Below are 24253 nucleotides of genomic sequence, written 5' to 3'. Positions count from 1 at the left end.
ACACACACACACACACACACACACACACACACACACACAGACAAAGACACACAGCTGATCCCACCTGATCTAAACATGTACTAATACACACATATACAGCCACACACTCTCTCTCACACACACACCGAGCTCCAGCTGATGGATATGAGTTTAGTTTGAGTAGTCAGGATCAGTGCTGGTTAACTGAGGGTTAACTCGTCATCTCTATGAGCACTAGTGCTAGTAATGGTACTGGTCAGCGTGAGGCGCTCGTATCTCTGCACATTCCTTTCTGTGTGCGACACTTTCTCCTGAATGCTGATAACGCTCGAGTGCTTCTAAACGGGGAAGCGGCTCTGATAAGGTCTGCTCCAGAGCGGGAGCTGCTCAGTCGAGCTGAAGCGTCGCTGTGGTCAGCTGTGTCCAGCGCTGCGCTCCAAGCTCCTGTTTCAGTCATGTCTGCTAAAGAAGCTGCTGGACCCACGGATGGAGGTGTGGAGCTGACCGCTGAGGTGAGAGTGCTGACCGAGAGGAGTCACGGTGACCTTCACACCACCGGCTGCATTCACTGTGTGTGTGATGTTTTTTTGTGGTTTATGGGGACCCAAATGTGTTTAATGACATGGATATGACAGAGCTCTTACAATCTGAAGGTGGATTTTGACACTGACGATGTCCCCATCGTTTAAAAGACTAAAAAAATTGTCATCTAAAAATGTCAGTTTTTTCCTGTAAGAGGTACGTTTAGGTGTGAAACTAAAACACATACAGTTTGTATGGTATAAAAACATTACACCTATGGACAGTCCCCATAAACCACAAACACATACATGTGTGTGTGTTTCTCACAGGATTCCCCAGCAGCCATCGGAGCTGATGCTGATCCGAGTCCTGATCTGAATCCTGATCTGAATCCTGATCCGAGTCCTGATCTGAATCCTGATCTGAATCCTGATCTGAATCATGATCCGAATCCTGATCTGAATCCTGATCTGAATCCTGATCTGAGTCCTGATCTGAATCCTGATTCTAATCCTGATCTGAAGCATGATCCGAGTCCTGATCTGAATCCTGATCCGAATCCTGATCCGAGTCCTGATCCGAGTCGTGATCTGAATCCTGATCCGAGTTGTGATAAGAATCCTGATCCGAGTCCTGATCCTAGTCCTGATATGAATCCTGATCCTAGTCCTGATATGAATCCTGATCCAAGTCCTGAAAAGAATCCTGATCTGAATCCTGATCCGAGTCCTGATCTGAAGCCTCATCTGAGTCCTGATATGAATCCTGATCCAAGTCCTGATATGAATCCTGATCCGAGTCCTGATCTGAAGCCTCATCTGAGTCCTGATATGAATCCTGATCCGAGTCCTGATATGAATCCTGATCCTAGTCCTGATATGAATCCTGATCCAAGTCCTGAAAAGAATTCTGATCTGAATCCTGATCCGAGTCCTGATCTGAAGCCTCATCTGAGTCCTGATATGAATCCTGATCCTAGTCCTGATATGAATCCTAATCCGAGTTCTGATATGAATTCTGATCCGAGTCCTGATCTGAAGCCTCATCTGAGTCCTGATATGAATCCTGATTCAAGTCCTGATATGAATCCTGATCCGAGTTCTGATGCAAATCCTGATCCAAGTTTTGACCCTAATGCTGATCCGAACCCAGTGACCAGTGAGGTAAGTAAAAGTCCCATTCATTTTTTTTCTTTAAAGCAAATAATTTTTAATGGTAACATATAAACTTAAAGACAGGCATACTGTGTGTTATGAGGTTGTTTATGAAGGGATTATGCTTCTGTTGTAGCCATCAGCCTGCATTATTATAACCTTTTTAAATAATCTTGTTCAACAGAAGATGGTGGAAAAACTACATTACCTACATCATAAAAACTACACCACAATAGAGTTTTGTCTAGTAAATATATATATGTTGCAATCAATATTTCTGTATATAATCATAATATTAATTTAACTTTATTAATTTGATTTTGATTAAGTCTTAAATCTTTGTCTTTTGTTTCCTTGTAGCTGTTTAGTTAAATTCTTGGCTTTAAACTCTTCAACAAAGGCTTTATATGAAAGATGTGTGTGAAATCATTGAGTCTGAATGGATGCTTGTATCATACTGATGGGCGGCAGTGGGTGTGATGTTTGTTTCTGAGGGTCAGAAAACACTCATTATATGTCAAAGATGTCATTAAATCTGTTTCTGTGTTTGAGAGAATGCGCCGCACGTTCAGACAGTGATCATCAGCAGCGTGTGTTTCTGTGTTAGTGCTGGTGGGCTGGGAGTGTTTGTTGTTGGTTAAATAAGATTCAGACGGTCAGTGTGTGTCTCACAGTGTCAGCTTGCTTTTCCTATAGGTCACACACACAGATGATGGAGGAGAGAGTGTCTCATCCGTTCACTGCGAGGTGTGTGTTCACATGAATCAGAATCATCGTAAACTCTATCTGTGATGTTCACTGCACTTTCACCTGTAAAATGTGTAGCATACTGTGTCATTTTGTGTGTGTGTGTGTGTTTTCTTTAATAGACAAAGGATATCAACAGCAGAAAGAAGCCGGTGAACGGCGTGTGCTCGTGTGTTCCTGAAACGTTAGAGATTCTTCACGCTAAACACACTTCACAGCTTTACAGCGAGGTGAGACGAGATGAGGCCGTCAGAGACACACATCATGATATGAATAAATAAAGATCATCAGCAGATCAGTAAAACATCTTAATACCATAGAAATGCTCTAGAAGTTAGAAAGTCTTGATCATGGGATGAAATGTTGCCAAATGAATATCTTGCTCTGTTTTATTTTCAACACAAATTCTTAAAATAAAGATTGTTCTACTGGAGATTTATCAAAATTACGGTCACTTGTGTGTGTGTGTGTGTGTGTGTGTGTGTTCAGCTGCTGTATCGGGAGGATGGACGCAGGGATCTGTGTGTGAGTCTGTACTCAGTTATGCCTGACACGCCAGACATGGAGTTCGCTCGAGAGATGAGGGACCTGCAGAGTGAGGTAAGATACGCCACAAACATGCTTAGATACACACGCTAGGGTTGGTCCGGTGGCTAATAGACATCATCTGACCCCCTACAACACGCTGTATCCCAGCATCAGCCTGCCATTGAACCACTTTCTAATGCACCATCACTTTTGGTTTCACTTTCACTCATGCTCTGTTTGTACTATAGAGCCGCAGCACCAAAGACCTATAGAATATGTTAAAGGGACTTTGGCAGGAATTACCGCACATTTTACAAAATGATATGTTTGTCAGTGGTGCTCAGTCTTTTGTCATCTTACCTTCTGTTAATGTGGTTAGTGAAATTCCACATACTGTGAAGTAACAGGCGCATGTTAGCAACCATTATTTGTTTTCTGTGCCATTTCTGAATACAGATTCATGCTTCGTTTGCCCCTTCTCCAACCCCCCTCTCTGCCATCACTGCAGACATCGGTGAATCTTGTAGACCAACGCTGATGATGATGGTGGTGATGATGATGTGATGGTGATGATGATGATGATGGTGGTGATGATGGTGATGATGATGATGATGGTGGTGGTGATGTGATGATGATTTTGGTGGTGATGATAATGATGGTGATGATGATAGTGGTTGTGTTTATGATGGTGGTGAGGATGATGATGATGATGATGATTGTGGTGGGGATGATGATGGTAATAATAGTGGTGGTAATGATAATAGTGGTGAGGATGATGATAGTGGTGATTAGGGATGCAACAAAATGAAAAAGAGGAAACCAAAGGCTAAAAACCGAAACACTGAAAGAAATTATGAAATAAATATGATATTATGCCTGCTAAAAGGTTGTAAAATTAAATGTTCTCTAATAAAACAGTGCATTTTGGTAAAAGTGCATTAACAATTTTTTTCTTTGTACTACTACAAGAAAGTTCAGAACAAGAACAAGTGCAACTGCTTCAAAATACAACATTTTCTCTGTAGGCCTTCAACATAATAGTGTATCAAAACAAAGACTGCCATAGCCCATATGTTAACTGTAGAACTTTAACAACAACAAGTGCACCAAGAATTGCCTTGCTCTTTTAAAAACATCCGCCACAGACGGGGGACGTGCTCGGAGGCGTTTTCCTTTTCTGTGCCGTGTTCCTCTCATATTCAGCGTAACGATCAGAATGTTTGGATTTCAGGTGATAAATTAAACATTAAACTCGACGTGGAGAAAGTCTTATAGTGTATAAGTCTTATATCTGATAGTGGTGATGATGATGATGGCGGTGATGATGATGATGGTGGTGATGATGATAGTAGTGGTCGTGATATGGTGGTGGTGATGGTGATGATGATGATCGTGATGTGGTTATGGCGATAGTACTGGTCATGATATGGTGGTGATGGTGATGGTGATGATGATGATGACGATAGTAGTGGTCATGATATGGTGGTGGTGATGGTGATGATGATGATGATGATGACGGTGTTGATGATGTAGTGATGGTGGTTATGGCGATAGTACCGGTCATGATATGGTGGTGATGTTGATGGTGATGATGATAGTGGTGACGGTGATGATCATGATGGTGTTGATGATGGCGATGATGCTTGTGTTTCAGGTCAAATATAAAGCGGACGGGAGGAAGAAGCTGTCCTGTAGTCTGTACTCTCAGCTGCCTGACACGACTGACACGCAACATGCCAAACACATGACAGATCTGCAGAGCGACGTAACACACACACACACACACACACCTTGTGTTCACGTTGTGACGTGACTGTGCTCTCACACCTGTTCTCATTGTGTGACAGAATAAATACAGAGAAGCCGGTCGAAAAAACGCTTCCACGTCTCTGTACTCTCAACTGCCAGAAACCCTGGAGACTCAGCATGCCAAAGAAGCGTACCAGCTACAGAGCCAGGTGCATAAATACAGAAATCAACACTTTTATTCATCAAGAATGTTTTAAATTGATCAAAAGTAACAGCAAAGACATTAAGAATGTTACAATTTTTCATTTCAAATAAATGCTGTACTTTTGAACTTTCTATTAATCTGTGAATTCTGGAAAATAAAATGTATCACGGTTTCCACAAAAATATTTAGCAGCACAAATGTTTTCATCATTGATAATTATCAGAAATGTTTGTTGAGTAGAATGATTTCATATTACACTGACGTAATGACGCTTCACAGAACTACATTTCAGTTCAACACATATTTACAGAGAAAACAGCTGGTTTAAATTCTACCAATATTGAAAAATGTTACTGTATTTGTGATAAATGTTGTATCAGGTGCTGTACAAGGAGGGACAGATGAGTGCATGCGGCTCTCTGTTCTCCACGCTGAGCGACACGCCGGAGATCCAGTTAGCGAGAGAGATCACAGAGAGCGTGAGCGAGGTGAATCAGACGGATGAAGATCACAGCAGGTTTACACTGGCAGATGAAGTGTGTGACATCTCGGTGTGTGTGTGTGTGTGTGTGTGTGTGTAGAATAAATACCGCGAGCAGAGCAAGAAGAGCATCAGCTGCTGCGTTTACTCTCAGCTTCCAGAAACTCCAGAGATGGAGTTCAGCCGGAGCGTCTCTGAGCTGCAGAGTCAGGTGCGTGATCACTGAAGATCATGATGAGGTGTGTGTGTGTGTGTGTGTGTGCAGGGATGGGCAGTATTCATGATCATCTCAAATATAGCATTTTTGTAATATTTATTTGATAGTGTTGATGAACACGGCTTCATATTTTCTATCAAAATACTTTAGCGTCTTATATTTTTAAAGTTTCAAAACACTGTAAAATACTTTGGTTGTCTGCACAATGACATCCGAAAAATCGCCCACTCAGTAGTTCGACTTGTTATCAAGCTATTAATGGGTTTGTGTTCTCTGTACTTCTGTGGCTCTCGATAGATTCAGTGTTTGTAGATTGCTGGATATTGTACCCTAATTGAAGTATGATCACTTTTTTTTTTGCATAACATTTTTGCATATCATTTGCATGAATGACTGCCTGACACATCATGTATTATTATATTTATGATTAACAATCATAAGCTAGTTGCTATGACTACAGGTGCCTTCAGGTCTGCTTATGAATGACTTGTTTGTCATTGAGTCAGTGTAGCTGATGCAAAGTACTCTCTTTATTACCAAACTAAATTTATGATTGATTTCCAGACTGTTAAAAATTAAACTCTTGGTAATCTTAAAACTATCTTTCATCTGGGATATCACAGGAATATGTGAATATTGGTTGTGTATGTCAGATTTATTACTTGGGTAGAGAAAAGCTGTTGCTGTCAAACACTCTTTACAGCTGTGTGTGTGTGTGTGTGTGTGTGTGTGTGTGTGTTCAGGTGAAGTATAAGGAGGACAGTAAGCAGCAGATGAGCAGATCTCTGTACCATCAGCTCCCAGAGACTCTAGAAACTCAACACGCTCGAGACGCCGCTCTCCTCCAGAGCCAGGTACGACTGTGAAACACTCTGTGTATGTGTGTGTGTGTGTGTGTGTGCGTGTGCGCGTGTGTATGTGTGTGCTGACTGATGTGTGTGTGTTCTGCTGTGTGCTCAGCTGAAGTACAGGCAGGGCCGGGCGTCTGTGACGGGCAGCAGTTTATACTCTCTGATGAGCGAGACGCCGCAGAACGAGTTTGTGAAGCAGCAGATGGAGCTCCAGAGTGAGGTGGACGTCATAAGAACAGGACGGATCTCAGTCTGTGTTGTCTTTTCCTGTACAAATATCCTAGTTAATAGTTATATATTTAAAATATGTTTATTTCAATTAGTCTTGAGCAAAGTAAAGTAAATATGTGAATACATTTGAACTATACTTATACTTCATTACTAATATTCAAACCTAGTACTGCTTGTGCACAATGCACATTTCTTAATATTAAGCCTTAAATGTGTTAAAAAATATCAGTTCAGTATAACACAAGTACAACTGCACCATATTTTTATTAAGTACATAAATATGTGAATGTATGTGTCGTGTACTTGGCATGAAATATATTTTAAATACATTGTTTTTACTGGGTTATCCAAACTTAGGCTTAAAACAAAGACAAAAAGCAACTTAAAAGAGACTTCAAAGTGGAAGCCAAACTTTGTTATAAAAGTAAAACAAAATAAGAATAGTGTGAATTTAGTGTGAATTTAGAGTTTTTTAATGCATTTTTATTAGCACTGTCAAATGATTAATTGCATCCAAAATAAAGTTTTTGTTTACATTATATATGTGTGTGTTTTGTGTGTATTTGTAATGTATATAAATACACACACACAGGCATGTATATATTTAAGAAAAATAATATAAATATATATTTTAATATTGTGTACTGTGTATATTTATTAACAAAATCTTTTCTTTTAAATGAATTGTTTGACACCTCAAATATTTATATATAAATAAAGTATTATATATATAAATAGATTATTTTATGTTATACTGTTTGAGAAGCGCTGATCTGAAATCTTCTTTATGTTTGTGTTTTCAGTGGTGTTCATGTTGAAGTGTTTTCATCTGTGTTTGTGTGTTTCAGTTGAAGTATAAAGCTGACTTGCAGGAAAACTCCAGTAATCTGTACTCGCTCATGCCCGAGACGCTGGACACACAGTTCGCCAAACACACCACCGAATTACAGAGTGACGTATGAATTAACTGAGACTCGTCAGATCAACAATAAATCAGTCACTGTCCCTGATCACCATAGCAACACCCTAACAACTGCTCTGAAACACAACTTTGGAAACACCTTAGAGACTACCATAGAGACTGCCATAACAAACAGACCAAATACTCTGTTGCTTTAAAAGTGCTTTATGAATTAAATGAACTGAAATAGCAACCCCTAACAACCACTCTGAAACACATCTCCAGAAACACCATAGAGACCACCATAGCAACCCCTTGACAGCCACTCTAGAAACACAACTTTAGAAACACCCTAGAGACCGCCATAGCAACCCCTTAACAACCACTCTGTAAGCGAGTAAACCACTCCTCTAGCAACCTCCTAACAACAATCCAGAGCACCCTAGCAACCCCATAAGTCATCTCTGAGCCCAGGTCTTTCAGAGGTCAGGACTGTGACTCGTGTTGACCTCAGGTGAAGTATAAGGAGGACAGTAAGCAGCAGATGAGCAGATCTCTGTACCATCAGCTCCCAGAGACTCTAGAAACTCAACACGCTCGAGACGCCGCTCTCCTCCAGAGCCAGGTACTGCTGAACACGTCACGCCTCCGCACACGCACCTGACCCCCGTCTGACCTTCGTCTGACCTTCTGTTCTCAGGTGGCCTATAAAGACGTCAAGAAGAGCGATTTCTCAGGCTCCTCCTTCACTGCGGTTCCAGACTCGTCAGAGATGAAGTTTGTGCAGCAGATCTCGCACGTGCTCAGTGAGGTGCGTCTGGTTTCACTGCAGCTTCGTGAGGCTGAGCTTCACGCGTGAACTCATCTACATGTGTTTCAGAAAGAGTACCGCGAGGAGGGCCGCAGGAGCCTCTCGTCCAGCGCTTACTCTCAGCTGCCCGAGACTCCAGAGACACGGCTCGCTAGATCCATGACGGACCTGCAGAGCGAGGTCAGCTAACACAGTTACAATACATCATCTTCAAATAAAGAGCTGTCTCATCAGTGAGCTGTGTTTCCTTCAGGTGAAATATAAGGCGTCTGGGAAGAAGCAAGCGAGTGACTCGCTGTACGCCGTGCTGCCAGAGACGCTGGACACGCAACACGCTAAACACGCCACGGCGCTCATCAGCGAGGTAAGAGTCGTGTGTTCAATCTCCCTGAGATCCCTGCTCTGGCTAAAGACTCATGCTTTATCTGTTCAGGTGAAATACAAAGAGGACGGCAGACAGAACATGTCCAGCCCGTTGTTCACTCGCCTGCCAGAGACGCTGCAGACGCAGACGGCCAGAGACATCGCAGACGCACAGAGTCAGGTCAGCTCATCCTCACTAGATAGGGCACTGCTTCGGGGTTACACCTGAAGAGCGTCCTCTGAATGAATCAGAGACAGAGTGATGAGGGCTTGGAGCAAAAATGCCACCAAAATTTGTGTATCCAGGTGTGTGTGTGTGTATGTGTTTATGTATGTCCAGGTGTGTGTGTGTGTGTTTATGTTTATGCATGTTCAGGCGTGTCAAGGTGTGTGTGTGTGTGTGTGTGTGTGTTTATGCATGTTCAGGTGTGTCAAGGTGTGTGTGTGTGTGTGTGTGTGTGTGTGTTTATGCATGTTCAGTTGTGTCAAGGTGTGTGTGTGTGTGTGTGTGTGTTTATGTTTATGCATGTTCAGGTGTGTCAAGGTGTGTGTGTGTGTGTGTGTTTATGCATGTTCAGGTGTGTCAAGGTGTGTGTGTGTGTGTGTTTATGCATGTTCAGGTGTGTCAAGGTGTGTGTGTGTGTGTGTGTGTGTGTTTATGCATGTTCAGGTGTGTCAAGGAGTGTGTGTGTTTATGCATGTTCAGGTGTGTGTGTATGTGTCTAAAAGTAAAACCTGACATTTTTGACTTTGTGAGGACATTTGGTTGGTCCTCACAAGGGGAAAAAAATCTTAAAAATACAAAATTAAGTTCTTTGGTAAGAAGTTTTCTGTGACGGTAGGTTTAGGGGTAAGGTTGATGTAGGGCGATGTTGTTAGGTCAGTATAAAAACAATAGAAATCTTGTCTTGTCTCTTTGTTTGATTTCTGAATGATTTCAGTTGATGCTGATAACAGCCAGTAGTCTCTTATTATTCCAGTTGAATTATTTTTTATGTAATAATTAGACATTGAAGATGTTGTGTACTTTTTATTAAGAAAATCGTGAAGAGACCCCAGGAACTCAGATAAATATGTCTTGTAATGGAGTGAAGGAATCTGTGCTCATTACATACAGCTGCTGTTTGAATACTGATCATCACGTGTGCTCAGGTCAGATACAAGCAGAACCACGAGCAGGTCAGTCTGTATTCACTCCTGCCGCACACCGCTGACACTGAGTTCTCCAAACACATGAGCGACGTCCAGAGCGAGGTAACACACGTGTAACTGTATCACTGACCGAAGTGAAGTTGGGAGTGTGTGTAAGCTCTTTGGGTGTTTCAGCTTCTGTACAAGCAGGAGGGAAAGAAGGAAGCGGAGAGTAATCTGTACAGCCTGATGCCGCAGACGCTGCAGACCGAACACGCTAAAGACGCCTACGAGCTGCAGAGTCATGTATGTGCGCCCCGTCACGGACAGAGCTCAGCGTGTGTGTGTGTGTGTGTGAGATGAGGAAGCGTGTGTATTGACGCATGACTGTGTATGTAGGTTAAATATAAAGAGAAGAACAGAACAGATGTGTCTCTTTACACCCGTCTGCCTGAGATTCAGGAAACAGAACGTGCCAAGCGCTCCGGAGAGCTGCTCAGTGAGGTACACACACACACACACACACACACACACACACACACACACACACACACACACCACTGACCACAGACACACACACACATCACAGATCACACACACCACAGATCACACACACACACACACACACCACAGATCACACACCACTGACCACAGATCAAACACACACATACACACCACAGATCACACACACACCACAGATCACACACACACCACTGACCACAGACACACAAACATCACAGATCACACACACACACCACAGATCACACACACACACACACACACCACAGATCACACACACACCACAGATCACACACACACACCACAGATCACACACACACACCACAGATCACACACCACTGACCACAGATCAAACACACACATACACACCACAGATCACACACACACCACTGACCACAGACACACACACATCACAGATCACACACACACCACTGGCCACAGACACACAAACATCACAGATCACACACACACACCACAGATCACACACACACCACAGATCACACACACACACACCACAGATCACACACACACCACTGACCACAGACACACACACACCACAGATCACACACCACTGACCACAGATCACACACACACCACTGACCACAGACACACACACACCACAGATCACACACCACTGACCACACACACATACACACCACAGATCACACACACTGGTGAGCGTCTCACTGACCGCAGGTGTGTGTCTTCTGCAGGTGAAGTATAGAGAGGCTGTGAAGAAGGACCTGTCCTCTCCGCTGTACTCACAGATGAGTGACCCCGCAGTGATCCAGCGGCTCCGAGATCTGACCGCACTACAGAGTCAGGTAACACACACACACACACCTGGACACACACTCACACCTGGACACACACACACACACACACACACCTGGACACACACACCCACCTGGACACACACACCCACCTGGACACACACTCACACCTGGACACACACACACACCTGGACACACACTCACACCTGGACACACACACACACCTGGACACACACTCACACCTGGACACACACACACACACACCTGGACACACACACCCACCTGGACACACACACTCAATCCAGAAGAACTGTATTTCCGAGACGCTTCAAGAAAGATACCTGCTAAGCTCCTGAGAAACTCTGCTCAAGAGCACTGAAGATAAAAGCTGCTTTCAGAGATGATCACACAGAGATGCTCACAACAAATGATGATTAATTAAAATTAAGACATTATTTTATTTACAGTTTTTTTACATAAGTGCCTCAAACATCTGTAGCTCTGCAGATATCTTTCTTGAAGCGTCTCGGAGACACAGTTCTTCTGGACTGAATCTGTCTCAGTTTGTTCTGGTTCTTCAGACAGACTGATGATGATCAGATCAGATCTTAAACATCTCGCTGGATTATTGTAAGTAATGGCTAAATGAATGTTTCCTGCTGACGATCTTTAGCAGAAGATAGAAATAACTCACTATTTGCTGATAATGCTGGTGTTCTAATCATTTTGGCCAGTGCTGTATATTCTGTAATTCTGCTGCTTGTTCATCGCTGAGATCTTTCTAACAGTGCAGCAGATATCACTCTATACCTCCAGTAATACTTCTCTGTGAGCTGAGACTGAAGTGATCAAACATATAATGATGGAGAGCTGAAGAAACAGAGTCTCCTCAGAAGATGTGAGATGTTTTGGAGGAACAGTGAAAGTAAAGCTCCTCAAAAGATCCTGAAGATCAGATTCTTCTAGAAAATGATTGACGGAGGATCAAGTAAAGACAGTAAGAGTTGATCTGGAGATATGACCTTTACTTGATCAGAATCAGTCCAGATCTGACCCCAGAAGAGCTTCTACAACTACACTGAAAGAGTTTGACTGGATCAAAACGAGTTTAACAGCAGAGTTTTGATCATCGGAGAAAATCCATGATCAGATATGACTTCTATGGTTAAACGAGCAGATACTGATGTGTTTCAGGTTCAGTATAAGACTGAAGGACAGAAGATGATGAGCTCCAGCGTTTATTCTCAGATGGCTGAGACTCCAGAGACAGAGTTCATGAAGAAACTGACTGAACTCCAGAGCGACGTGAGCATGAACACACACACACATGCCCGCACACACACACACACACACGCATGCACGCACACACATATACACACAGACACACACATTCATTTTTGTAAAAAGAAAACTACTCACATTTTTACATTTACAAAAAACATTAACCCTGTATGGTGAAAACGCTTCTAAATCATACAGAGTGAGTCTAAACATGTCAGTATTTTCCTGTAAGAGGTACGTTTAGGTGTAGAACAATAACAGTATAAAAACATTACACCTACAGGCATAGCCTCAAGGATAACTGACCAGACGTGTGTGTGTGTGTGTTCAGGTGAAGTATAAGGAGGACAGTAAGCAGCAGATGAGCAGATCTCTGTACCATCAGCTCCCAGAGACTCTAGAAACTCAACACGCTCGAGACGCCGCTCTCCTCCAGAGCCAGGTACTGCTTCATCATCATCATCATCAGTTCCCAAGAATCAAGTATTTGATAAAGCACCTTCATTTAATGATTGTTGTTATCAAGGTGTTCTGTAGGCTGCTGATTAATTAAGAAGAATGAGAGTAGATCAGATGTAAGGGATCTGCAGCACAAACACACTCGGAGCTGGAGCTGTGGTCAGTCTGAGCTCTAGGTTAGTGCTGGTTGAGTTAGTGACCCGTCTGTCTGTGGTTTCAGGTCAAGTATAAAGAGAAGCCGGACTCCTCGTCTCTTTACTCTCGTCTGCCCGAGACGCCCGAGACTCGACTGGCCAGAGAGCTGACGGACGCCTGCAGCGAGGTACGGCTCTGAAGGGTCATGTGAGCGGTCAGTTAGTGGTCAGTTAGTGGTCAGTTAGCGGTCAGCGGGTTATCAGCAGGTTATTTTAACTCTACAGGTCAGATATAAGGAGGAGGGGAAGAGAGAGGTGTCGTCCTGTCTGTACTCACATCTACCCGAGACGCCGGAGACACAGTTCAGCAGACAGCAGACTGAGCTCCAGAGTCAGGTAAACACTGTGTGTGTGTGTGTGTGTGTGTGTGTGTGTGTGTGTGTGTGTGTGTTATACTGACGGTGTGTGTTGTTCTGCTGTGTGTGTGTGTGTGTGTGTGTGTGTGTGTGTGTGATATTGATAGTTTGTTTTGTTCTGCTGTGTGTGGGTGTGTGATACTGACGGTGTGTTTTTCTGCTTTGTGTGTGTTGTTCTGCTGTGTGTGTGTGTGTGTGATGTTGATGGTGTGTTGTTCTGCTGTGTGTGTGTGTGTGTGTGTGTGTGTGTGTGTGTGTGTGTGTGTGTGTGATATTGATAGTTTGTTTTGTTCTGCTGTGTGTGGGTGTGTGATACTGACGGTGTGTTTTTCTGCTTTGTGTGTGTTGTTCTGCTGTGTGTGTGTGTGTGTGTGTGTGTGTGTGTGTGTGTGTGTTGTAGAATCAGTACCGGAGAGAGACGCAGGAGGATCTGTCTCACTGTCTTTACTCTCAGCTTCCTGAGACGCTGCACACACAGTTTGTGAAGGACGTGTCTCCTCTCATCAGTGAGGTGATCATCATTCATCACACACACTCTCTGTTGTTGCTGAAGAAGCTGATTGTTCACACACAGAAACATCTGTGGACCCTTAAAGGATAAGTTTTTTTTATTCTGGAAGAGGACGTATCTATTAAGTCTACATTAAAACACAAAAATGGCATTTATATATACTGTATATATATGTCTGTTTGGGAGAGGAAAAGGTGTATTACTCTGTGGGCTGCGTCTCAAACGCTTCTGTATCTCGGAGCTGATAAGTGGCTATAGTTAGACGCTCCGCTCGTGAGTCACTGCAGGAGAGAAACTGACGATCTGTGCTTTAGTGTGGAGAGCAGTATCAAACACATGATGTTGTTTAGTAATCACAGCGAGACCTGAAATGATTCATCGAGTCAAGTCACATTTATTTATACAGTGCTTTTTACAGTACACTTTGTGTTAAAGCAGCTTCTCTGCGATAAACAGGAAGATAACAGTGTTAATGTTTTTCAGATGAAGCTCGGTGTTCAGATCTCTTCTGACCTGCCAGCCTAAAGGCAGTTTGACACGAGGCAGGAAATATCTGCTATACTGTAAAAAAGGCCAATTAATTAGAAATAAATTCTAATTATTATGAAGATAAACAAGGTGGTTTTAAGAACACAGATAAATTATACATGGTCACAGCTGAGTGTTTACTGTTGTAGTGTTTTCTTATTCAAAACATTTCTGTCTTATTCAGTTAATAATAGCTGGAAGCATTTGTTTCTATTAGAGATTCGCTGGTGATGCGTGAGTTTTATTTTACTAGGTTTGTATTTTACTGTGTTATTGCATCCCTACTGTTTACTTAATACAGTTCTTAACAATCAATCATTTCTTAACAATCAATACAGTTCTTAACAATCATAACACTGTATAACAGGAATAGCACAGAGCTGTGTGTGACTGAGTTCAGACCCTGAGTTCTAGAAATTATTTAACATTAAATCCTAAACTTTGCACATTGAGCAGTTATGATTTTGACACTAGCCATCAAGGAACAGGTAATAATGAAGCTAAATAAAAATATATGACTGAATAGTAAAGGAATGGTTCACCAAAAAATTACAATTACAGCATATTTTATTTTATTCACCCCGAAGCCATCCTAGGTGTTTATGACTTTCAGACGAACACAGGCTGTCCTGGCCCTTCCAAGCTTAGTAATGCTGATGGATAGCAGACATTATTTTGAAGCTCTGTAAATCATATATATATCCACAAGTACTGCGACGTAAAAAACTAACCTACACACCAGTGGTCGGCAACAGACAGCCCGTCGGCCAAAACTGAAAGTCATATTCACCTAGAGTGTCTTCAGGGGGAGTAAAATATGGGGTAATTTTCATTTTTGGGTGAACTATTCCTTTATTAATAACATGTATGCTTATTGATGTTTCAGAGCAAATACAGAGAGTCTGGTAAGAAGGAGAGCAGCACGTCTCTCTATCACACGCTTCCAGAAACGAAAGACACGCAACACGCCAGAGACGCCTCGGAGATCCAGAGCGAGGTGCACAGAGTCTTCATCTCATTTGGAGCAGATTCAGAGCGCTCAATGAAGGGCTGGGGATCAATTCAGATTGATATGAATCAATACTGTGAATCAGTGTTCTGAATCAGTGTTCTGAATCAGTGCTTTGAATTAGTACTATGAATCAGTACTGTGAATCAGTGCTCTGAATCAGAACTATGAATCAGTACTATGAATTAGTGCTTTGAATTAGTACTATGAATCAGTACTGTGAATCAGTGTTCTGAATCAGTACTTTGAATCAGTACTGTGAATCAGTGTTCTGAATCAGAACTATGAATCAGTACTGTGATTCAGTGTTCTGAATCAGTGCTCTGAATCAAAACTATGAATCAATACTATGAATCAGTACTGTGAATCAGTGCTCTGAATCAAAACTATGAATCAGTGCTTAGAATCAATACTGTGAATCAGTTCTGTGAATCAGTACTCTGACCAAGCTTCATTTCTGCCATTACATAACTGCCTGATAGCTTTAAAAATATGGTTGGATCAGAATAATTTTTCTCTCAATGAAAATAATACTGAGATTGTTGTGTTTGGTCTTCCTGGGGATCTAAGTGTTTGTGTAGAAGCACAAGGATTTAGGATTGTATATTTGTCCATCTACCAGGATTTTTGATAGTGCTTTTAAATGTAAAAAAACAGATTAGTTCTGTTATTAAAGCCATTTTTTTAATGGAGAGCTCAGCTCTTAACTGGAACCGAAAAGTATGAGCACATTACCCCAGACTTAGCTTCAGTACACTGGCTTCCTGTCTGCTTCAGGGTTGAGTTTAAGGTTTTATTGTTTTGTTTTGAAGATTTTAAATAGGTTGCTGCCTTCATATTTATCAGAGCTTTTACATGTCCACACTCCTGTTAAAGCACTGAGCTCGTCCAATCAGGTGCTCCTGGGTGTCCGAGAGCCAGATAAAAAAATGAGCTGACCAGGCTTTGTCATTGGTGGCACTGAATATGTGCAATGCTTTACCTGTTGCTTAAAACACACCTATATTCACTGGCTTTTATTTTAAATGGAGCTGAGACATGTTGACAATATTAATGTAATGTTTATGTGTGATCTTTTCTGCACATTCTGAAGCACTTTGGTCAATCATGATTGTTTTTTAAATGTGCTATAAATACATTTGAACTGAATTGAATCAGTGCTCTGAATCAGTGCTTTGTATTGTAGTTAAATTGAGTCTTAAGACCACACAAAAGTAGCCTAATATATTTCTATCCCAGTTTCTTCACGTTAAACCAAACTTTTATTTTGACGGGTTGCTGTGAAGAACTCGCAGCTGCTGTGCAAGTGACATAACAGTATTTTTTTTTTTTTTTAATTAAATGATAAAATGCTAATGAAGCTTCTGTTTCTCTTCCATAGGTCAAATATAAAGAAGGGAAGAAGCTGCAGTCGAGCAGTGTTTACTCTCAGCTGCCGCAGACGCCGCAGACGCAGTTCGCTGCTAAAGTCTCTGAGCTGCAGAGCGACGTAACACACACACACACACACACACACACTCCATCGTCCGGATCACACACATCCTCAATAAACACGTGAATCTGTTTTGCAGAATAAATACAGAGAGGAGGGTAGGAAGAGCGTCTCCAGCTGCCTTTATTCCCAGCTGCCCGAGACGCCAGAGACCCAGTTTGTCCGAACAGTGACTGAACTACAGAGCGACGTGAGCAAACGACTCACATGAATCAAAACAATCACTTAACATGCATTATGTCTGTGTCCACCTCACTTTAAATCCTGGGTTTATGTTTGCAGACATATCAATCAGGCAATGTGAACCTAAAGATAACTTTTGTCAGTATTTACACTTACATTTAATCATTTGCAGGTGATTTTTACCAAAGCGACTTGCAAATGATACATAAAGCGTTTCATCTCACAGAGACAGAGGAAGTGCTCGTAATACCAGCCTCAGGTACTGTTCAAAAAAGAACAAGCTAGACAGGAAGAAGTCAGGTAGTGTTGAAAGAGATGAGTTTTTAGCTTGAAGACTGACACAGATCCAGCTTCGGAGTGAGAAGATCATTCCACCAGTTAGGAGCGCTGAAGGAGAATGTTCTGGAGAGAGATTTCGAGCCTCTCTGTGATGGTACCACGAGACATCCCTCATTCACAGATCTCTTCTGGAGGGGATGTAGATTCCTAATCAAGCAGCAGAGTCTTGAATAAAGAGATAAAGAGTAGTGTAACAACTTTAGATGTTCTCCAGGTAGCCTGAGATCCGTGCAGCTAGCGTTGGATCATCTGGCTGAAAAGAGAAGTAGAGCTGTGTGTCATCGGCGTGTTTGTGTGCTTTCAGAGTAAATATAAAGAGGCAGGAAGGAAGCAGACGTCTGGTGCTCTCTATTCTCTTCTGCCGGAGACTCTGGAGACTCAACACTCCAGAGACATCACAAACCTCCTGAGTCAGGTAAAAGATCCGCGTAAAGATCCGTATAGGAGCCACGAATAAACACACATGAACATTTGCTCTGATTTCAGACGAAATACAAAGAGGCTGCGAAGAAAGAGGCTTCTGCCAGTCTGTATGCTCTTCTGCCAGAGACGACTGAGACTCAGCACGCCAAAAACATCTCTGATCTCCTGAGCGAGGTGTGTGTGTGTGTGTGTGTGTGTGTGACTTCCCATCCACACTGACTGAATCATTTCATATCCTGACTCACTGAATTGTTGCACATTCTGACTCAGTAAATGATTCCATATATTGACTCGTTTCATATGTTGACTCTGTGATTGTTTCCTCTCAGAATAAATACAAGCGGAGCGGCAAACAGGAGAACAGCAGCAGTATTTACTCTCAGCTGCCGCAAACACAGGAAACACAGTTTGCCAAACAGATGGCGGAGCTTCAGAGTGATGTGTGTGTGTGTGTGTGTGTGTGTGTGTGTGTGTGTGTGTGTGTGATGCTGATGATGTGTTGTTCTGTCATGTGTGTGTGTGTGTGTGTGTATGTTTGAGGCTGATGTTGCGTTGTTCTGCTATGTGTGTGTGTGTGTGAGACACTGACAGTGTGTTGTTCTGCTGTGTGTGTGTGTGTGTGTGTGTGTGTGTGTGAGAGATACTGACAGTGTGTTGTTCTGCTGTGTGTGTGTGTGTGTGTGTGTGTGTGTGTGTGTTGTAGAATCAGTACCGGAGAGAGACGCAGGAGGATCTGTCTCACTGTCTTTACTCTCAGCTTCCTGAGACGCTGCACACACAGTTTGTGAAGGACGTGTCTCCTCTCATCAGTGAGGTGATTGATTATATTATGATAACTATAAACCACAAACAGAAGATGTATAATTATTGTTATTATTCTTGGTGCAACCTGGCTTTTAAAGTTAGTATAAAGGTAACCTAATGCTGTCCAAAGGTGTTTTAATGAGCTGTGTGAATATTAATGATATGCAAATGTGTCACTGTAGAATAAATATAAGGAGGATGGAAAAAAGGAGTTGCAGAAGTGCTTGTACGCCCAGCTGCCTGAAACCAGCGAAACACAACACGCCCGAGAGCTGACACAACTCTACAGTCAAGTAAACACACACAGATCAGTACTCTACTTCGGTGCTCTGAATCAGGGCTATGAATCCATGTTCTGAATCTGTACTCTGACTCAATACTCTGAATCATTACTTTGAATCAGTGCTCTGAATCAGTACTCTTAATCAGTGTTGTGAATAAGTTCTGAGAATCAGTTCTTTGAATCAGTGCTCTGATTCAGTGTTTTGAATCAGTTGTCTGAATCAGTGTTGTGACTCACTACTTTGAATCAGTTCTCTGAATCAGTGCTCTGAGTCAGTTCTGTGCTAATTGTTTGTTGTTTTGGGCAGAAGAGCTACAGAGACTCTCCGGACGCTCAGGTGTGTTTGTACACTCAGATGCCGCAGACCATCGAGACGGTGTTCGCTAAAGAAGTGTCCAAACAGCAGAGTGACGTGAGTGAGATCATGTGTTATTCACCCATCTGTGTGTGTGATCACTGGATCACAAACAACGACCTCGCCATTGTGTTTGCTGTGTGTGTGTGTGTGTGTGTGTGTGTGTGCGTGCGTGTGTGTGTGTGTGTGTGTGTGTGTGTGTGTGTGTGTGTGTGTGTGTGTGTGTGTGTGTGTGTGTGTGTGTGTGTGTGTGTGTGTGTGTGTGTGTGTGTGTGTGTGTGTGTGTGTGTGTGTGTGTGTGTGTGTGTGTGTGTGTACGTGGGTTTCAGCAGCTATGCATCACTGACAGGCAAAGCTCAGTGACTTACTGCCCAAAACAAAAAATTTTATTTTTTAACTTTTTATTTTAATTTAGTTTGTGTAATTGTGTTTATTGATGTGAAATTTATTAGCATTTACTGTTTCCATTTAGCTTTTTTTGGTTATTATTTTTGTATTTCAGTTTTAGTTTAAGTTTTTCATTTTTTATTTATATTTTATTTCAGCTTCATTTCAGCTACTGAAAACAACCTAACAACCAGTTACTGAATGTCCGTATGTGTCACATTCTGTGCTGATCGATTTATAGTCATTGTGTGTGTGTGTGTGTGTGTGTGTGTGTGTGTGTTTCATAAAGTTGTGTGTGTAATCAGTTTTGTTTCTTTGTAGAAACTCTACAAAGAGAAGTTTAACTCAGAGAAAGGCAAATCAACTTACTCACAGATGAAGGATCTGCCTGACGTCACACACGCTATACAGGTCAACAAACACCAGAGCGATGTAAGAACACACACACACACACACACACACACACACACACACACACACACACACACACACACTATACAGGTCAACAAACACCAGAGCGATGTAAGAACACACACACACACACACACTATACAGGTCAACAAACACCAGAGCGATGTAAGAACACACACACACACACACACACACACACACACACACACACACACACACACACACACTATACAGGTCAACAAACACCAGAGCGATGTAAGAACACACACACACACACACTATACAGGTCAACAAACACCAGAGCGATGTAAGAACACACACGTATGTTTTGAAGCAGTGGGGACAGGAGGAGGGTTCTTCTTGTAGAAGCTGTGATGCTGCGGTGATCTGCTCTGACTTTCAGTGTTGTGTTGTTGAAGGTGGAGTATCGCAGAGGAAAAGAGGAGCTTCATAAATACAGCGAGGTGCTGGACAGACCGGACATCCGGAGCGCCACACACGCCAGCAGACTGGCCAGCGACGTGAGCGATGCTCCTCCCACCAGTTTGTGTGTGTGTGTGTGTGTGTGTGTGTGTGTGTGCTCTGCAGTAATGCGTCTTCTCCTCACAGGTTCTCTACAGGAGTAAAGCAGAGGTGTTTGACCAGCGAGCGCTGCTGGAGCGACCCGACATACAACACGCCAGAGACGCCTCACGACTGGCCAGCCAGGTACCACACACACCACCTGACCTGATGACCCTAGTCCTCCTCTCATCACTGCTCTCTGCTCGTGTGTGTCTGCAGGTCACCTACAAGAAGAAGCTTGAGAAGCCTCAGTACAACCCCAGCGAGTGTGTGAGCTTCAAACACACACAGGCCGCATCGGCTCTGGCTAGTCAGGTGACACACACACACACACACACAAAAAATATATACATTTAAAAACCTAAATATCCCTCCCAGAAATTGTTTTGAATTAAAATCTTCACACAGCTTCACACACACACACACACTCTCTCTCTCTTATACACACACACTCACAGACACACACACACACTCTCTCTCACACACACTCTCTCTCACACACACTTTCTCTCACACACACTTTCTCTCGGTCTGAATGGTTGTCCAGGATGATCTATTCTCTCCATTTAGCTCAGTTGTGTTTTGTGTCTGATTCCTGCCAAACTGCACTGGTGTCCATGGAAACACTTTCACAGCCGTTTGAGGAGATTCTCCCGTCTTAAGTCATTTATGTGTGTGTGTGTGTGTGTGTGTGTCCCACAGGTGAAGTACAGTCAGAAGAAGCTGCAGGCTGTCACTGATTTACCCAACCTGCTTCATCTGGGTCATGTGCTTCATGCCAGCAAACTCCAGAGCAGCGTAAGACTGACTCTCTGCTGCTTCAGCATCGCTCGCTCGCTGTGATAACGGAGGGCTCTGATTGGCTGAACTGTCTGTCCGTCAGGTGGAGTACAGGAAGAAGTACGAGCAGTCCAAGGGGCGGTACCTGCTCGCTCTGGACACGGCTGAACAGCGCCACCATCAGGAGAACTCTGTGCTGCACAGCCAGGTCTCTAGTACACACTTACTCGGATTTCAAATTACTCTATTTTTGTTGTTTAGTTGGAATTTTACAGTTTTAGTAATTTCATCAGGTCTCTTTGTCTTTATAGTTGTGATTGTTTTTATTTCCTCATTTCAGCTTTAGACATTATTCTAATCTGAAATAAAATATTAAAAACATTAATTGTCAATGCAAACTTTTCCGGTTTCTTTTAGGTAGAATAAACTAGAATAGAATAGAATGAACTTTGAAATAATAAAAATTGAAATAATAAAAAATAAACATTTTATTGTAATCAAAGTTTGTTTTATTTAACCTGACAGCTGTAATAACAGTGAATATGAAATGAGGATGAGACTGATGTGGAGAGTTAATCATGTATGTGATGATCAGGTCAAATATAAAGAAGAATACGAGAAGAGCCGAGGAAAGTCTCAGATGGAGTTTGTGGACACACAGACATATAAAGTGTCCAAGGAAGCACAGAAGATGCAGAGCGAGGTGTGTGTGTGTGTGTGTGTGTGTGTGTGTGTGTGTGTGTGTGTGTGCGTGCTTCTCTGTGTGTGTGTGTGTAAGTGTGTGTGTGTGTGTGTGTGTGTGTGTGTGCTTCTCTGTGTGTGTGCGTGCTTCTCTGTGTGTGTGTGTGTGTGTGTGTGTCTGTGTCTGTGTGTCTCTGTGTGTGTGTGTGTGCTTCTCTGTGTGTGTACCTCTGTGTGTGTGTGTGTGTGTGTGTGTGTCTTTTTTGTCTCTGTGTGTGTTTCTGTGTTTGTTTGTCTGTGTGTGTGTGTGTGAGAAGAAGCTGTGTGCTGAAGCTGTGTATCTGCTCACAGAAGGAGTATCGTAGGGAGTATGAGAGTCAGATGAGAGGGAAGGTTCAGCTGGAGGTGGATCAGACACCGGTTTATCTGACGGCTCGTAACGCCAGCAGCCTCGTTAGTGAGGTAACATCTCCATTCAGTCACAGAGATGATGAACACTGATGTGCAGAAGTAGCATCATAGAATGAATCTGATTGACTTCTTCATGTCTGAGTGTGTGTGTGTGTGTGTCAAACAGAAGGAGTATCGTAAGGATCTAGAACAGGAAGTGAAAGGGAAAGGCCTGACAAGTCTCGAGGAAACACCAGATCTGCTGCGGGCGAAAAACGCTGGACACATTCTGAGTGAGGTACATACACACTCTCTCTCACACACACACACACACAGACTCTCTCACACACATACAAGCTTCATCGTGTGTTTTCTGCTGCTGCAGAAAGAGTATCGTAAGGATCTTGAGCGTGAGATCAGAGGGAAGGGAACCGACATCACCGCAGACAGCCTGGAGATCCAGAGAGCGAAGAAAGCGTCTGAGATCAGCAGCGACGTGAGTGACGGATCAAACACACACACACTAACAGAGACAGAGACGCAGCCTGAGCGGGTGTGTGTGTTTGTTTCAGGTGTCATACAGACAGGCGTCTCAGCACCGAGAATCATCGTACGGTACAGTGACAGACACACCTGCGCTGCTGCACGCCGCTTACCTGAGAGACGTCTACAGTCAGGTCACATGACACACACACACACACACACACCTGAACTCTGTCTGCAGTACCAGGTAGAGCTGGTGTTCACGTATGTGTGTGTGTGTGTGTGTGTGTGTGTGTGTAGAAGAAGTACCGTGGTGACATGGAGCGTCTTAAGGGCTCATGTTCTGCAGAATCAGACACACCAGAGATCCAGAGAGTGAAGAACAACCAGCGCAACATCAGTGCTGTGAGAGACACACACACACACACACACACACACACGCAGAGACACAGAAAGAGACACACACATACAGACACAAAGAGAGAGAGACACTCATACACAAACACACACACTTACTGTTCCTACTGATCATACTGTTTATTGTGTGTGTGTGTGTGTGTGTGTAGCTCTTCTACACGTGGGACTCGCGGCTGATGAAGGGTCTGACGTCATCGATCGCTGACACTCCAGAGATCAGACTGGCCCGAGAAAACTGCAAGAACATCAGTGACGTGAGTTTGATCATGTGACACGGTCTCAGCTGGCCCCTCCCACCTCATCTGCATATCATTTGCTTGTGTTCAGCTTTACAATCTTTTTCTGTAAAACTTTGAGAATCGAAGAGAATTATTCTTATTCATTCCCAATGGCAAAATGTTTTCATTGTTTCAGACAAACCAAATTGATGCTCCTTTGTCAAAAAAAAAAATATATTTTGGGATGTTCATATATTTTACTGTAAACACACACACACACAGGTTCAGTACAGGGATTCGGTCGGATCCGGAACAGCCGTCACTGACACTCCTGAGATGGAGCGTGTGCGCAGGAACCAGCAAAACATCAGCGACGTGAGTCTCTGTGTGATTGACACCTGTCAGTCATCTGAGTCTGATCCACATCTTCATCATCATCATCCTCCTCCTGCAGGTCAAATATAAGAAAGCTGTGGATCCGGTCAGTGTGGGAGTGACACCAGAGCTGGAGAGAATCAGACAGAACCAACAGAACATCAGCAC

At 43.0% G+C, this 24253-nt stretch overlaps 1 protein-coding gene across 8 annotated transcripts in view; it reads left to right on the top strand.

Annotated features, from left to right (window-relative positions):
- Positions 1–24253, top strand: part of LOC122329918 (nebulin-like) — a 27712-nt gene continuing 3459 nt past the window's right edge. The window contains exons 1-50 of one of the 8 annotated variants that reach the window (XM_043226603.1): positions 1–491; positions 831–1664; positions 2352–2402; positions 2525–2632; positions 2892–3002; positions 4585–4695; positions 4778–4888; positions 5265–5372; positions 5466–5576; positions 6326–6436; positions 6543–6683; positions 7513–7620; positions 8080–8190; positions 8266–8376; positions 8446–8556; positions 8630–8740; positions 8810–8920; positions 9892–9993; positions 10066–10176; positions 10270–10374; positions 11103–11213; positions 12357–12467; positions 12775–12885; positions 13123–13224; positions 13322–13432; positions 13853–13963; positions 15378–15488; positions 16882–16989; positions 17072–17182; positions 17819–17929; positions 18001–18111; positions 18267–18377; positions 18641–18751; positions 18924–19034; positions 19332–19436; positions 20088–20198; positions 20597–20698; positions 20787–20885; positions 20961–21056; positions 21444–21539; positions 21625–21729; positions 22117–22224; positions 22554–22664; positions 22780–22890; positions 22978–23088; positions 23165–23269; positions 23376–23480; positions 23642–23746; positions 23993–24085; positions 24165–24253. The exon at positions 24165–24253 is cut by the window's right edge and continues 1 nt beyond it. In XM_043226603.1, coding sequence (XP_043082538.1) covers positions 207–491; positions 831–1664; positions 2352–2402; positions 2525–2632; positions 2892–3002; positions 4585–4695; positions 4778–4888; positions 5265–5372; positions 5466–5576; positions 6326–6436; positions 6543–6683; positions 7513–7620; positions 8080–8190; positions 8266–8376; positions 8446–8556; positions 8630–8740; positions 8810–8920; positions 9892–9993; positions 10066–10176; positions 10270–10374; positions 11103–11213; positions 12357–12467; positions 12775–12885; positions 13123–13224; positions 13322–13432; positions 13853–13963; positions 15378–15488; positions 16882–16989; positions 17072–17182; positions 17819–17929; positions 18001–18111; positions 18267–18377; positions 18641–18751; positions 18924–19034; positions 19332–19436; positions 20088–20198; positions 20597–20698; positions 20787–20885; positions 20961–21056; positions 21444–21539; positions 21625–21729; positions 22117–22224; positions 22554–22664; positions 22780–22890; positions 22978–23088; positions 23165–23269; positions 23376–23480; positions 23642–23746; positions 23993–24085; positions 24165–24253 — 6257 coding nt within the window. In that variant the 5' untranslated portion in view covers positions 1–206. The remainder of the gene's footprint in view (positions 492–830; positions 1665–2351; positions 2403–2524; positions 2633–2891; positions 3003–4584; positions 4696–4777; positions 4889–5264; positions 5373–5465; positions 5577–6325; positions 6437–6542; positions 6684–7512; positions 7621–8079; positions 8191–8265; positions 8377–8445; positions 8557–8629; positions 8741–8809; positions 8921–9891; positions 9994–10065; positions 10177–10269; positions 10375–11102; positions 11214–12356; positions 12468–12774; positions 12886–13122; positions 13225–13321; positions 13433–13852; positions 13964–15377; positions 15489–16881; positions 16990–17071; positions 17183–17818; positions 17930–18000; positions 18112–18266; positions 18378–18640; positions 18752–18923; positions 19035–19331; positions 19437–20087; positions 20199–20596; positions 20699–20786; positions 20886–20960; positions 21057–21443; positions 21540–21624; positions 21730–22116; positions 22225–22553; positions 22665–22779; positions 22891–22977; positions 23089–23164; positions 23270–23375; positions 23481–23641; positions 23747–23992; positions 24086–24164) is intronic. The other 7 variants (XM_043226598.1, XM_043226599.1, XM_043226596.1 and 4 more) reach the window with 7 other exon arrangements.

The sequence above is a fragment of the Puntigrus tetrazona genome, chromosome 24 (assembly GCF_018831695.1).
Source record: "Puntigrus tetrazona isolate hp1 chromosome 24, ASM1883169v1, whole genome shotgun sequence".
NCBI classification, from domain to species: Eukaryota; Metazoa; Chordata; class Actinopteri; order Cypriniformes; family Cyprinidae; genus Puntigrus; species Puntigrus tetrazona.
The sequence above is the reverse complement of the archived record's forward strand: the minus strand, read 5'-3'. Positions and strand labels throughout refer to the sequence as shown.